At 49.9% G+C, this 15,542-nt stretch overlaps 1 protein-coding gene and 1 long non-coding RNA gene across 5 annotated transcripts in view; one reads left to right on the top strand and one right to left on the bottom strand.

Annotated features, from left to right (window-relative positions):
• Positions 1 to 15,542, bottom strand: part of LOC141083605 (ganglioside GM2 activator-like) — a 115,083-nt gene that overhangs the window by 2,102 nt on the left and 97,439 nt on the right. The window contains exons 1-3 of one of the 4 annotated variants that reach the window (XM_073567947.1): positions 7,176 to 7,313; positions 1,075 to 1,230; positions 88 to 270 (exon numbers count right to left, since the gene is read on the bottom strand). In XM_073567947.1, the coding sequence (XP_073424048.1) occupies positions 88 to 270; positions 1,075 to 1,230; positions 7,176 to 7,313 (477 nt within the window). Of the gene's footprint in view, positions 1 to 87; positions 271 to 1,074; positions 1,231 to 1,662; positions 1,726 to 7,175; positions 7,314 to 15,542 lie in introns of those variants that run through there. The other 3 variants (XM_073567949.1, XM_073567950.1, XM_073567951.1) reach the window with 3 other exon arrangements.
• Positions 1 to 15,542, top strand: part of LOC141083607 (uncharacterized) — a 255,010-nt gene that overhangs the window by 180,981 nt on the left and 58,487 nt on the right. The gene's annotated exons all lie outside the window — the stretch shown is intronic.

The raw sequence follows: 15,542 nt of genomic DNA, 5'->3' as shown, positions 1-15,542 counted from the left end.
CTTGAGGACTGGAGCTGGGGAACCCTGCTCTAGGGGACTGGAGTATCCAGTCTCCTGATTTCTGTGGTGTCAGCAGTAGATACTTACAGCTTTGAAGGGGCAGTGGCAGGGAAGGCCATAGGTTGCCAGTGGCCCCGGGCATTGCTGCCCTGGCTTGAAGAAAGAGTCCAGCAAATCACAGACGTCATTATAGGTACAGCTGCCAAATTTATCAACGCAGGGAACGGTCAACCACTCGTCCAGCAGCTCCTTCTCGGCGGAGATTTTGATCTGGGACATCGAGAGAAATGTGACAGCGCTACGTAATTCAGCATGGTGCACACACGGGTGATGACATATTTCCAGGGCTGCACTTACAGGCCCTGTTCTACGGACAGGAGGACTCTCCGTGGAGGACAAAAGGATCAAACATGTTGGACTTTAATATGTCCGGTCCCTTGTTCACATGGGAGACAAGCAGCTGCCGGAGGGATCTGCTGGGGATATTCTCATCTCACTATTAAAAACCCATGAGCCACGACAAGTGCGTGTATGGGGGAAATGAGAGGAACAGCTGTCGGCCCAAAAACTAAAATGTATGGACAGTTTCAATCCCACATACGATGGCAGATTATCTAAGATCAATTTGCTCATATATATCTATCTAAGGAGGAAAATATCAGATAATCCAAGACTTTTTGGTCTTAAGTCACTGTTGGGGAGTTGGGTAATATGGTGGAAAAGTGGCTACAGCAATGGGCTACATGGCGAGATGAAGACCATAACAATGGGCTACATGGTGGGAAGGTGGCTATAACAATGCATAACATGATGGGAAAAGGGTTAAACAATGGGCAACATGGTGGGAAAGTGGCTATAACAATGCATAACATGATGGGGAAAAGGGTTAAACAATGGGCAACATGGCGAGAAGACGACCACAACAATGGTGGCAAGGTGGCTATAACAATGGGTTAGATGGTGAGAAGGTGGCCACAAGAGTGGGCTACATGGTGAGAAGGTGGCCATACCAATAGGCCAATGGTGGTAGAAAGCTTCATAACTTGACGTGAAGGGTTCAGGATGTTACCTCACCTGAAGGGGAGAACTTAGCGGCACATCCGTGTTCAGGACCAGAGAGACGGTCACTTCCCCGGGGATAGAGACGGGGTCGGGGCTAATAGAGAGGCTCTTGATCGTACCAGGGAGCTTTCCCGAATCACAGTTTTCCCATGTTATACTCTTCACTTGCTGAGGGAAACACAAAAATGTACAATTAGGACTTATTAATAGTAGTGATTGTTTCACAATCCAACACCTCTACCATTCGCTGTTACTTAAAGGGGTTGTCTACTACCAGACAAACTAATGCACGGGCCCGGGGAGGTACAAAAAAAATGGATACTCACCTCCTGACCTCTCCTTGGAAGCCAGCGCTGTGTCCCCCACCGGTCTGCTGGGATTAATATCTAGCAGAGGGGCGTAACGCTGAGTACTGAGGAGTAGGCTTACATAGGACTGCAGAAAAGCCCAATTAATTTTCCTAACTCGTGATATGTGCAATTATATAGGTGCAGCATAATGAAAGGAGCAAAGGTGAAACCAGCTCTGCTACATCTGGGAATAAATGACGATATAAAAAAGAAAAAAAGAAACCAATAATGGGACATGCAAAAAAAATACCGTGTCAGATCTTACTGTAGCGAGCCTCCACCAGGGAATTATTATCATACTGTCAGATAGATGGATTAATGCTGCAAAGACAACCAGACCCCAGAAGGCTAGCATGGCCATGTTACCAGTCACAATGAGCAGAGAAATGCAGCGCAAACCCCGCAGTCTGATCCTACATCCGCTGACGGAGAGTGCTGCACCTCCTTATCTTCAGACACAACCATTAATGGCAGATTTTAGATGAAAAATGGCAATCATATCACACAATCGATTGGTTTCTGCACCTCCCCCTCCCAGTGCAGACCGGACAGATGCGTCTCCTTTCCCAGCGCTTTAGATTGGCGCTCACTGAAACCTGCAGGAGCATGCTGCCTCCTGGTGGTAAACAAGAAAATTTATTTTTTAATTTTTGCTTTTTTATTTTTTTCCCATTCCCTTTTTCAGGAGCCATAACTTTTTTTTAATGTTACCGTCGACATACGCTTGTTTTGTGCCAGATAAGTTCCTATTTTGAATAGCACCATTCACTTTACCGTACAATATACTAAAACCAGATTAAAAAAAAGTTGGTGTAAAAAAAGGAATCTCCCCCATTGTTCTTTTCGGGTTTTGTTTTTTACGACATTCATTATGTGGAGCTGCCAATACGAATCTGCAGATCAGTATAAGTTTTGTGATACCGGACTTGGGCTATGTTCACACATTGCATTTTTTTTTTTTCTCGGCAAGTGAAGCTTGCTCTCTTGGCAGTAAAGAAGCTGCTTAGGATTTTCTGCATATTGTATGCTTTTTTGCTGCATTTTTTTATTCTTTTTTGCTGCATATTTTATGCTTTTTTGCTGCATTTTTTATTCTTTTTTGCTGCATTTTTTATGCTTTTTTGCTGCATTTTTTTGTTTTTTTGCTGCATTTTTATGTTTTTGCTGCATTTTTATGCTTTTTTTGCTGCATTTTACGCTTTTTTGCGGCATTTTTATTCTTTTTTGCTTCATTTTTTATGCTTTTTTTGCTGCATTTTTATGCTTTTTTGCTGCATTTTAATGCTTTTTTTGCTGCATTTTTTATGCTTTTTTTGCTCTGTTTTCATGCTCATACCATTTAGTGCCTGCTGTTCCTGCGTTTTCTGCACCAAAAAACGCAGCAGAATCCTAATTTTTGCTACTTTTTTGCTGCGTTTTTGCACTTGCTTATTGCTTCCTATGGGTGAAAAAAACGTTGCAAAAACGCCGAAAGAAGTGACGCATTGCAATTTTCAAAAACGCAGCAGTTTTCCAATTCAAGGGGAAAAATAAACAATGTGTGTGCATGAGATCTCTGAAATCTCATAACTTTTGCTGGTACTGTAAAACGCAGCTTAAAATTTGCTTTAAAAAAATATGCAGCAAAAAACTCAACGTGTGAACAAAGGTCATTTACAGTCATCTCCTGAGCATTTTTCCAAAAGCTTTGCCCCGATTTTTTTCTAAGGTTTTTGTGAAGTCTTTTTTAGGGTAGTTTCACTTTTGCGTTTAAGGCCGCAGCCACGGCCTGCGCACGGCCGCCGCTAAGCCCCGCCCCCTGCCGCGCCTCCTCCGGTAGCTCCGCCTATGGGTGCATGACGTTGCATGCGTCCTGTGTCCCCTATCTTTATCACTGGGGACGCAGGCCGTGCGCAGGTATGCGTTTGGCGGCGCAAGCGTCCTTTTGACGCTGCGCCGACCAGCGCCAAACGCAACCTGTTGCAATTTGGTGCGGTCGGCGCAGCGTCAAAAGGACGCATGCGCCGCCAAGCGCATACTTGCGCACAGCCTGCGTCCCCAGTGCTAAAGATAGGGGACGCAGGACGCATGCAGCGTCATGCGCCCGTTGGCGGAGCTACCGGAGGAGACGCGGCAGGGGGCGGGGCTTAGCGTCGGCCGTGCGCAGGCCGTTGCTGCGGCCTTAAACGCAAATGTGAAACTACCCTTGACTGTCAGTTTTTTCCAAGTCACTGAATAATGAAGAAACCAAAAACGGGTTTTTAAGTAAAAAATGATTGCAATTAGTGGCATCTTTTGAGTTTTCCCATTTACGTTCAGAAGTCTGAAGATACGCACAAGCCATTTTTACATAGACATGCTCACATTCTTTTCAATTTTTCAGGCAGAATCCACTTGCAGAAACGTTGTCTGCACAAGACCTTTAATACATGTTTAATATATGGCTTAAATAATTTTATATTTGATAGATCGGATTTAAACTTTTTTTTATATTTTTTTTAAATCTATTTATTTTTTTATTCTAGTTTTATTTTATTTTTTTGTCCACTTGGCAAATTTCGATTTGCTACAGAACCCACTGCAGTATCGGAAGAGGAGCACATGCTCATCAGAAAGCAAGCTATTTAATTCCTGCTGTCACCGAATGACGACGGCATTTAAAGGGGACCTGTCATAAGATTCATGCTACCCAAACCACAGGCAGCATGAATCAGAGCCGGCCGGGGGAGGAGTCAGACTAGTTTTGTCTTTAGTTATGGTCCCCGGTAACTGGGGACCAACAAAATATGTTTTCTCTGAAACGACAGCCAGGATAGGTCATCAATGTCAGATTGATGGGGGTCCAATACTTATGACCTCTACTGATCATCTGTTCTCAGTTCCAGCAGTGGCCAGGTGTAAGCAATTATGCAGCTCGGTCTACTGTTTAGAGGCTGCTCCTACTCTGGTTTGGACAATGACTGTCATATTCCTTTTCCTGAAGACACCTATCGCGCCAATATTGTGTAGTGTGAACTGTGTCTCTGTGATGTAATGTGCCATTTAAAATGTAATGTGTTCCTGTGTAGTATATAGTAATGTGTGGTAGTGCATAATGTTGGTAGTGTACAGTATAGGATAGCATACGATAAGGTTAGGGTTTAGACCGTAAGGTAGTGTTTGCATAGAATGTAGATGAAAGAGTAAAGCCCCCGTTACACATAGTGATATCGCTGGCAATATCGCTGTATCACCGATTTTTTGACGTAGCTGCGATATTGCTAGCGATATCGCTACATGTGATACTTACCTCCGACCCAATCCCCCGCTGCTCATCGCTGGTCGCGCGAAAAGGTCCTGGATCATTTCTCGTCGGGCACTTCCCGCTGGGCTTCCTGTGGCGCCGACGAGCAACGCGTGGACGCGGGCGGAGGACGTCAGGGTTGCCGCGTCTGACAGGTAAATAGCGACCGCTGCTATGTTGCTGGTGAGATCTGCCTCTGTGGCAGCTCACTAGCGACCACTTAGGCTGGTTTCACATTAGCGCTTTTTAAGCGCACGCACGGCCGGGGGTAGCTCCGCCCCCGAGCCGGCTCTCTGCCCGGCGTGCCCGCCCCTTGCTTGTAGCGCCGCCTCCTAGCGCACAGCGGCGCCTGCGATCGGTGCACCCTATCTTTAGCATAGGGTGCGCAGATCGTGCGCAGGCCGTGCGCTAGTTGCGCTTTGACCTGCGCTGCGCACTTTTGACGGTGCGCCGTGCGCGCCAAAATCAAACTTTTCAAGGGGCGGGCACGCCGGGCAGAGAGCCGGCTCGGGGGCGGAGCTACCCCCGGCCGTGCGTGCGCTTAAAAAGCGCTAATGTGAAACCAGCCTTAGCGATGCACCAGCGATCCATATCGTTGTCGGGATCGCTGGTGCATCGCTAAGTGTAACGGTACCCTAAGTCTGCCCAGCAACAGACTGTAGGGACAGAGTAGTTAAGTGTTGGGACTAGCCCACAGGGGGAGGGCTTAGTGCTAGGGCAAGCGACTGCTTCCTGAATTTAGTCAGATTATCAGATAGAGACAAGTTCAAGTAGCACTAGGAAGTGTCTTTGAGATGTGCTGCCACTTGGGTGAGCTACAGCAAAGAAGGTGAAGAGACAAGGAAGAATATGACCAGGAACTGACTGCACAGACAGAGTGGCCTTCCACCTTAAAGGCATCCTTTGATAGTGTAAGGAGGTGGTGAGGAAACTTAGTTGCCTCTTCTCTCCTACACACTGAGCCCATACGGCACCGTAATGGTTCCCTCAAGTTTTATGTGTAATGTACTGTACATAATTAGTTCAGGGATAGAAGGAGTTAAAAAAGGGGCCAGTCCAACAGGCTGGCAGGGAAGGGATTTTCTGTTCCTGCAGCAGAGCCTGCCCGAGGCAGGACGTTCTTCCCAGCCTAGTACAGAGAGTACCCTGGTTGGGGGAATACAAGCTGCCACGGACTGTCGGGCAGTGTGGGACTAGTCCTATAAGGATTTTGGTGGCTCCCAAACCTGGATGGGAGCTATTGAATCTGTACAATCTCAGGAAGTTGCAGGGACAGAGCAGTAAGCATTGTATTGTTACAGTAAGGTTTTCCCACTGGAACTGAACTGTGGTGTTTTCCTGAGTGCTCATCCCCAGCAGCTAAAGTACACGTATGATGGAGGTAACTGACTGTACCGCAGGACTGGGACTTCACTTTTCTGTTTGTTTGCGAGGAGCCGGGGTGCTCACTGACTGTGTCTTAATGAAAACTCGCCCACAACTACCACCCTGTGCCCCCTTGTTACACTAGGAAGACATGTCACAAGAAACCCTGAGCTTGCTAAATGCCGAATGTAACAGACCTGAACAGGATTGAGTTTGTGGGGACTCGTCGGTGATCATGAACGGTAGATCCAGGGCGTTCGTAGTGACAGGACATGGAACCGCTGAGCAGGTAGAGAGACTTGCTGATCAGGACTGTGTTAGTCTGTGATGAAGTAGGGCGAAACAGTGTCCTATACCAGCCCTGGACTAGAGTACAGAGGAAGGATACTGTGTGTGTGTGAAGATGCGTTAAACTGTGAAAGAAACGCCCATAAGACGTTGTACCCGCTACCCCTTGTACATAACCCTCATAATGTTCAATAAAATCCCCATGTTTGAACTGAAGTCTCCTTTATTAACCTATAGAACTCATGGTCCTGGCCAGACTATACCATCGGCTACTGGTGGCCTGCATGGGCACAAGGCCCTCACAACACTAGCACCCTACCAAGACCCACAATTTGCTGTAACATGCCGAGGTGTCAGACGTGATACGGCTACCACCCTGGGCACTGTTGGGCACTGTTGCATGGCATTGGCGACTAAACAGTTGACGGAGTTCCACAACTATTTACATCTGGACCCTCCTTTGGAGCGGAAAACAGCAGATAAGTGGATAAGATGGGTGTCGGACCCCCACCAATTTGATATTGATGACCTATCCTGAGGACAGGTCATCAATGTCATGATAGTGAAACATCCTATTAAGTTATCCTTTAAATAATATTAGAAAAAAAGAGAAAACCCTTGGGTTTCAACCACGGATCTGTAATTTACGAGTCTAGATGGAGGTTAGGGTTAAACCACACCTGGTTATTTGCAGTGGTTTCTGAACAGAAGTTGCTTCAGTAAGGGACATGTCACCAACTGAAGACGTTTTAAAGACCCCAAATGCATTAACCCCGACCACCATTTCCCATTGCAAATAATGCTATGCGATCCCCCTTCCCTTGAGCAAACACATTACATAGTCTCACCATAGCTTCAATAAGTTGTCCGACCGTTGCAAAAGCGACCAGGACGCAGAGCACTAGGTTTGCCATGGCTGCTACTCCGAGGCGATGATTAGTCACAGTCAACAGTGAGAATGTAACTTTAATCATTTCATCCAACATCTATTTTTCCTTATATACAGGTTCTTAGGCAAATACCCAGGAACAGCAAACAGCGCAGCTACTTATCATTAGATAAGTCCATTAAATGTGAATATTAAATCAATAAGATTAAGCGATGGCGATTACATTGTAAACAAAATTCTTTTCAGAGCCTCGGCCCCCCGCCAATCATCACGGATGTCATGCTAAAATTAAAAGTGCCAGTGCTGCATTATATGAAGAAGTACAAAGCAGCAGAGCGGATACACTCACCCTCCCCAGGTCCGGCGCAGAATCTCCGCAACTGCTTCTGGTGTGTTATTATATGCAGCGCTGATGTTACATTGTTAGTGAGGCGGCCAGTTGAGGCAAGTCTCCAGGAGTGTACCCTCTGGATCGTGGCACCGAGGGGCCCCGGGCGAGCAGCCATGTGGAGCCGACCCCTATACAGGTGTAGGGTTCGGGCAGATTCTCAGGATGCAGTGACGAGACACGAGACAGGGTATGACTTGTGTAATCAACTTTTATAAACTTGGGCTATGCTGAACAGGCAAAAGAAGGGATAACACAAATCTGTCCTCGCAGGGACTCAATAAAATAAACAATACTTTTCTAAGTAGCGGGAAGTACCCAGCTAGTCTGGGTGACAAAGACCGAAATATGTCCAAACTATGGTACTTATTGCTATAGTCCACTTATCCTTCCTTGCGTCATTCGGGATCGCAGATGCGGCTGCTTTGAGATCGTTGATGTGGCTGTCTTGACGCCTCGATATTCCGGGAAGACTTGGGCGCAACAGGCCCTGAAGAAACGGTGACGCCGGGGCGCAACAGGCCCTGAAGAAATGGTGACGCCGGGGCACAACAGGCCCAGAACAAACGATGCCGGTGGGGCGCAACAGGCCCTGAAGAAACGATGCCGGTGGGGCGCAACAGGCCCTGAAGAGACGATGCCGGTGGGGCGCAACAGGCCCTGAAGAGACGATGCCGGTGGGGCGCAACAGGCCCTGAAGAGACCATGCCGGTGGGGCGCAACAGGCCCTGAAGAAACGATGCCGGTGGGGCGCAACAGGCCCTGAAGAAACGATGCCGGTGGGGCGCAACAGGCCCTGAAGAAATGATGCTGGTGGGGCGCAACAGGCCCTGAGGAAACAATACCGGTGGGGTGCAGTAATGACGCAGTTCCCCTAAATGTCAAGCGGCCGTCCTCCGCTAAGGGTCCCTCTGTAGCCGGGACAAGGGCCTCTAATGTCGCCTATGGCGAGGTGGCGTCCCCTGGGGCCGGTGATGACAGGGTTGCCGCGGTGGGAGAAGGCCAGGGGGCAGTGTCCAAGCCTCTGTGGTCGTTTTATGCGTAGCCACAGCCGCGACCTGAGGCAAGGGATCTGTCTCAAGGGCGGGGGGACGGCGGGCGTGGCTCTCTGTGAACGTGGGTGGGAAGCGGCCTCCGGTAAAAGTCTCTCACGTCTCACTTGTCGGTGAGTGCGCAGTATCCTCCTCACAGGCCCATGTCCATGTCTCCTCAAATGACCCGGCTTCCTGCCTCCTGTCACACTCTCACCCAACTGCCAATTGAGCGTGCCCCCTGCTCCTTTTGTCCTCGCCCCGCCCCCTGTTGCCCTGACAACTCCAGTCATGTCTCTCCTTTTACTGTTCTCCCAGTATTGTTCCCTCAGGAACCCTGATGGCGGTCCCCTGTGTACCGGCAAGTCACTGTCTGGGAGTCCTCCTCCCCACATTCCTCCACCCTGTAAGCTCGCCAGTCCTCGGGCGAGGGCCTTGAGATCAGTCTGTAGTGGTTTCATTGTGCGTTGCCATATAAATTGATCCTGTTCATATCGTTCAGGGGGTTTGCCGGCCGCTGACCGTTCGGAGCGTCTAAGTTCAGCTGGAGTAGAGTCGTCTGGGGTGGTGGACATCGGTGGGCTGATTGGTGCGGGCGAGCAAATTGTGTCAGATGATTCATTACTGAGTGGAGGGCCTCTATGTCCTGGAAGACAATCTTCGTCGTCATCCGGGTCCCAACATACGGAAGACGGTTCGGATGTCGACGGAGTAGGCTCCAGTAGCTTCGGGTCAGAGGAAGTACACGGGCGTAACACATTACGTTGTACAATACGAGTGGGCAGTGTTTCATCCTCCTCAGGCCGTATTTTGTACACCGGTCCGTCTGGATGGATACGGCATAGGACCCGATAAGGACTCTCTTCCCAACGCAGCTCTAGTTTGTTCCGGGGGCGTTGATCTAGTACAAGCACCCACTCCCCGCTTTGAAGGTGAGGGGGTGGGGTTGTATCCTTCCCTGGGTGCTCCCAATCTCGGAGCTTGTTGTGTACAATTCGGTGAAGAGTTTGCAACCGGTGGCGATGATTTCGGACCCAAGACGACACTCCAGTCCAGGGCTGAGGCTCTTCGGGGTCCAACTCCACCTCCGTGATCCCTTTACCTTCTCGTTCGAACAACAGGGAGTAGGGGGTATAGCCAGTCACTCGATGTATCCTATTGTTATAGACCCAAACTAATTCAGAAACATATTCTGGCCAACAGGCCTTCTTGTCACTCTCCAGAGTGCACAACATCTGAATCAATGTCCGATTAAATCGTTCACAAGCCCCATTCCCTTGCGGGTGATATGGTGTGGTCTGGGATTTGTCAATTCCATAGAGGTGATGTAGCTCTTCCATGACTTTTCCCAAAAAACATGCTCCCTGATCAGAATGTATTCGTTGAGGACAGCCATATACTTGTATAAAGTTTCTACAAATTGCGGAGGCAGCTGACTCTGTGGTCTGATCCTGAGTGGGGGTGACCACAGCGAACTTGGTGAAATGATCTACCATAACGAGACAGTGTTCGTATCCCTGAAATGCAGGCCCAATGGTCAGATAATCCACCGTCAGGAGCTCAAGGGGCGCTGAGGTCACAATAGTCTGTGTTGCGGCTCGCTGAGCGGGTGGTTTGGCTAATTCGCATAAGCGGCAGGTCCAGCAAATTTCGTCCACAACAGCCGGCAAGCGCGGGTGGTAAACTTTCTGTTGCAGCCATTGCAGAGTTTTTTTTGTTCCGAAGTGGGCCCCTTGACATTGGAGTTGGCGATGTGTGGCTGGATTCCCCATCCAACCACCAACCTCCCAAGAAACTCCCCACCCCTTCGAGCCCCCCAAAAAACACCAGGACACAAAATGGAATATAATGGCCACAGCAGCCTTTTATTTAAGTAACGTACAAAATTCTGTAAAACTATAGCAAACTTGGGGAGGGTCCTTGAAGCTCCAAATCTGGTGACCAAAACGTAAAGAATACTTTTCGTGGACAAACACCTACCATAAATTACTCCCAGCCGTTACCCCACTGGCTCGGGAGCACCAAAAGTCGGGGTTACACTGTCCACTTAATCCCTGGGGATCCGACGAACCACTGCCGGAATTCCCCCCAAATCACCAGACCCAAACCACGGATAATAACATTGAGGAATCCATATGACCACAGATCCCCCAAAACCAATTTAGCACCAACTTCAAGGACCCCCTCCCCCCACACGCCAACCAGCCGCCATGACCCATGACATGGAAACAACCCCACCCTATGCAACCCTTCCTGCATAAAATTAGGGCGGGCGGGCGGGACAAACGCTCCTGTCTCCAGAGCGGGAACTGAGGTAACCGCCCCTCAGCCACTAAATATATATACCCCTCTAACCCCCATCCTCCACCCCCTGGGATTATTAACCCCTTCCCACCAACCCACCGTCATGAAGGGCCTCCACTTAGCCGCTGTGGGGTGGGGGGTTGCGCGGCTCGCTCCAGCCCTTGTCTTGACATTGGAGTTGGCGATGTGCGGCTGGATTCCCCATCCAACCACCAACCTCCCAAGAAACTCCCCACCCCTTCGAGCCCCCCAAAAAACACCAGGACACAAAATGGAATATAATGGCCACAGCAGCCTTTTATTTAAGTAACGTACAAAATTCTGTAAAACTATAGCAAACTTGGGGAGGGTCCTTGAAGCTCCAAATCTGGTGACCAAAACGTAAAGAATACTTTTCGTGGACAAACACCTACCATAAATTACTCCCAGCCGTTACCCCACTGGCTCGGGAGCACCAAAACCCCGTCGGGGTTACACTGTTCACTTAATCCCTGGGGATCCGACGAACCACTGCCGGAATTCCCCCCAAATCACCAGACCCGAACCACGGATAATAACATTGAGGAATCCAAATGACCACAGATCCCCCAAAACCAATTTAGCACCAACTTCAAGGACCCCCTCCCCCCACACGCCACAACGAAGGCAATTGAAGACCTCGATTGCCTGAGACCCCCCATTCCGAAAAGCCATGGCCCTCTCAATCCCGTCCTGCAGACCCAAAGCCCATAAATCCATGCCCACATCATTTAAATGAACGCCGTTATCTCGCCAAAACTCCCCCCTCCCTCCTCCCAGGTCAAAGTGCCGAACCACCACCCCCCCCCGTTCCTAGTTACGAAATTAGACACTGCCCTATTGACCTTTATCCTTGCCCTATTCGATTTAATCACCGATCTCGCATGCCGCCAAGTCTTCCTCGGCACCATCTCCGACCACACCACAGTTAACCCTTTAAACGATAACCACAACCGTAGAAGGTCGTGCTTAATATCTTTGACCAATTCCCGGAAAGGACAGACCCCCAAATCATTTCCCCCCACGTGGAGAACTAGAATATCAGGATCTCTGTCAAGCCTAGTCCTATTATGTACCTCCTGCAAAACCCTATTCCAACCCATACCCCTAAAGCCCAACCATCTAACTACCGCCACACTACGCAAAAAACCCAACTGCCGCCCGTCTCGCCGAACATCCGCACGCCGAGCTCCCCAATACACAAAGGAATGGCCCAGGATCCACACCAGCAAAGGAGTGCAACCTGTAATGACAAAAAACCACCATTAGCCACCACACAAACAACTAACACCACGCCCTCCCCTTAACGTAGCTCCGCAACCAAAGCCTCAGTGCGTACGTAGGACCTATAGCGGCCCGAATCCCACCTTCCAATCCACTGTATTGCCTTTGAACCTAAACCACCAAAGCCGCCTCCGTAGCCGCCCCAATCCTGAAAGAGTGAGAAGCGAACCTAGAACCATCAATACCCAACCTGTCCAGGCCTTTACGCAAAACCGCCACAAACTGAAACCTTGACAAGAAAGAACCGTCAACATGCTGTAGCAACGGCCCATCACCCCTCCGCTGCCACGACCTATAATCCTGCAAGCAGCGCACCGGGCACATCAGTGATCCAGGCACAGCGCCCAACACCACCCTTTTTCCCCTACCCTCCTGGTCCGTTTTCGACCTCCGTAACCAAAACTCCAGACCCCTGTCCCCCACCAACACGTCCCTGTCCAACAAACCCCCACCGGAATACCGCCCTGGGGATACCAACTCCCCTACCCTCAATGCCCCAAAAAAGGCAAGTGAAAAAGCTGCCCGAAAAAGAGAACACTCAAACCGGGACACACATACCTCGTCCAACGTCGCCCCCAACCGCTCAAGGATACCAAAAGACAGGGGACGACGGCAATCCACCCTATTGCCCCGACGTCTGAACCCCTTAAAAGCCTGGCTGACCAAGAAACACTTAGTTAAATCAACCTGTCCCCGCAATTTAAAACCGAAAGCTAAACCAGCCCTCACCTGCCCCACCCTAGACACCGACCACCCTTCCTCCGCCCCAAAACCCAACCACGCTAGCAATGCGCCCAAATGATCCTCCCCAGAGTTGCTATACGAACGCGACCCCAACCAGTTTTCCCACGAACTCCAAACCGACTCGTAGACCGACCAAGTACCAGCAGACAAAGACGCCCGTATCAAAGGTTCTGCAGCCCGGAGACCACCTTCCAAAGCCCGGCTGGACACTCGAGACCCGTTTTCTCCGCCTCTGGGGCCAAAGTCCGAAAGCGCTCCCACCGCAAACGAGACAAAGAGTCAGCAATGGAATTCCTCACGCCAGGCACATGAGAAGCCGTCACACGAGCATTGAGCGATAGACAAGTTAAAACTAGCTGCCGCAGAACTCGAATCACAGGAGGAGAAGACGCAGTCAAGCCGTTAATGGAGCACACCACTCCCATGTTGTCACAATTAAAACGGACTCTTTTATTACGAAACTCCTCCCTCCACAGGTACACCGCCACCAATATGGGAAAAATCTCCAACAAAGCAATATTCTTAACGAGACCCAGCTGAATCCACTCGTCGGGCCACGCCGCCGCGCACCATTGGCCCTTGAAATACGCCCCAAAACCCACTCCACCTGACGCATCCGTAAACAGGTCCAACTCCTCGTTCAAAACTACCTCCTCCATGAGCAATGATCTTCCGTTATATTGCTCCAAAAACCTGTCCCACACCTCCAAATCCGCCTTATGATCACTAGTAAGTCGAACAAAATGGTGTGGGGCCTTCACTCCCGCCGTCGCACTCGCCAGACGCCGCGAAAAAACCCTTCCCATCGGAATGACCCGACAGGCAAAATTCAATTTACCAAGTAGCGACTGCACCTCTCGCAATGACAATTTCTTCACCCGTCTAGCTCGAGCCACCGCAACCCGCAACGCCTCAACCTTGTCGTCCGGTAAACGGAACTCCCAAGCCACTGAATCAATCACAATTCCCAAAAAAGACAGGCACATACACGGCCCCTCCGTCTTCCCTGGAGCGAGCGGTACGCCAAAACGCTCAGCAACCCAGACCACAGCCCTAAGCAACCTCTCACAACAGCCTGAGTCACCCGGACCGATACACAAGAAGTCGTCCAGGTAATGAATCACCGAATCCAAACCAGACACGTCCCGGACAACCCATTCGAGAAAAGAGCTGAACGCCTCAAACAACGCACACAAAACCGAACAACCCATAGGCAAACACCTATCAACAAAAAATTCCCCCTCCCAATAACAGCCCAACAACCGAACACTCTCTGGATGAACCGGGAGCAAACGAAACGCCGATTCGATATCCGTTTTTGCCCCTTTTCCACACCTCCGGAACAAATTCACCGCCTCGTCAAACGACGTATACACCACCGAGCACAGTTCCGGATCAATGCCGTCATTCACCGACCTACAACGAGGGAAAGATAGGTGATGAATAAGCCTAAACTTATTCGGCTCTTTTTTTGGCACCACCCCCAGGGGCAAAACCACCAGATCCACAAACGGAGGATCCTTAAATGGCCCCGCCATCCGTCCCAACTCCACTTCCTTAGCTAACTTTTCCGACACCACCGCCCCATACAGGTCAGCTGACCTGAGATTCTTCCGCCCCCACGGTATTTCAAAAGGAGGATCGGGAATTCGAAAACCATCTGTAAAACCAGCCACCAATATTGCCGCCTTTTCACCATCCGGGTACCTACTTAGATAAGGGGCCATCGCAGTTATTCTCACTGGCGTCTCCCCCTTTGGAATTACCACTCTCAGCCCTTCCTTTCTGCTTTTTAAAACATTTGGAAGCCCCATGCGAAGATCCGCTGCAATGGGAGCACAGGTGCTTGAATTTGCAGTTCGATCCGAATTTGCATTGCCCATCATTAAATTGCCAGCAGAGAGCCTGCTTCTGGGTACCCGACTGACCCGACTGACCGCCTGCCCCTTGGCCGCCGCTTTGCACATTTGATGAGCTGGCCCCCCCGGCCCCCCCCTCTGCCAAGAAAGGAATGGCCAAATTTAGACTGCGTCATGACCCTTAACCACAGACTTATGTCCTTCTGATCCCACCGAATCGCAGGACGAATCACTTTTCTCTGCCTAAATTGCTCGTCGTAACGAAGCCAAGCCTGACCCCCGTATAATCTATATGCCTCCCCAATCGAATCCAAATAACAAAAAAGAGGAGATCAATTCTCAGGCGCCTTTTCACCAATCACCCTGGCCAGGATTGCAAACGCCTGTAGCCAATTAGCAAACGTCTGTGGAATCAAACGCCATCTCCGCTTTTCCTCCTCCTTTTTGCTATCGTCCTTCCTTCCCTTATCCAAATTGAACTTCACTAGCGGTAACAGGGAAAAAATCTCAACATACTCATCCTTCCATATCTTTTCTCGCACCTCCTTTTTTAAATGAGCTCCCAACGGGCCCTCAAAACATACGTAAACCTCCCCGTGGGCCCTATCATCTAAATGGACCCGACAGTCCTTCTCTTTTTCCGTCTGCACCGACACAGATACGGGGTCCGATCGGCCCCCGGAAACCCCGATAGCCGC

This window comes from Dendrobates tinctorius, unplaced genomic scaffold (assembly GCF_039654945.1).
Source record: "Dendrobates tinctorius isolate UK_male_01 unplaced genomic scaffold, ASM3965494v1 ptg000020l, whole genome shotgun sequence".
In the NCBI taxonomy this organism is placed as follows: Eukaryota; Metazoa; Chordata; class Amphibia; order Anura; family Dendrobatidae; genus Dendrobates; species Dendrobates tinctorius.
The sequence above is the reverse complement of the archived record's forward strand: the minus strand, read 5'-3'. Positions and strand labels throughout refer to the sequence as shown.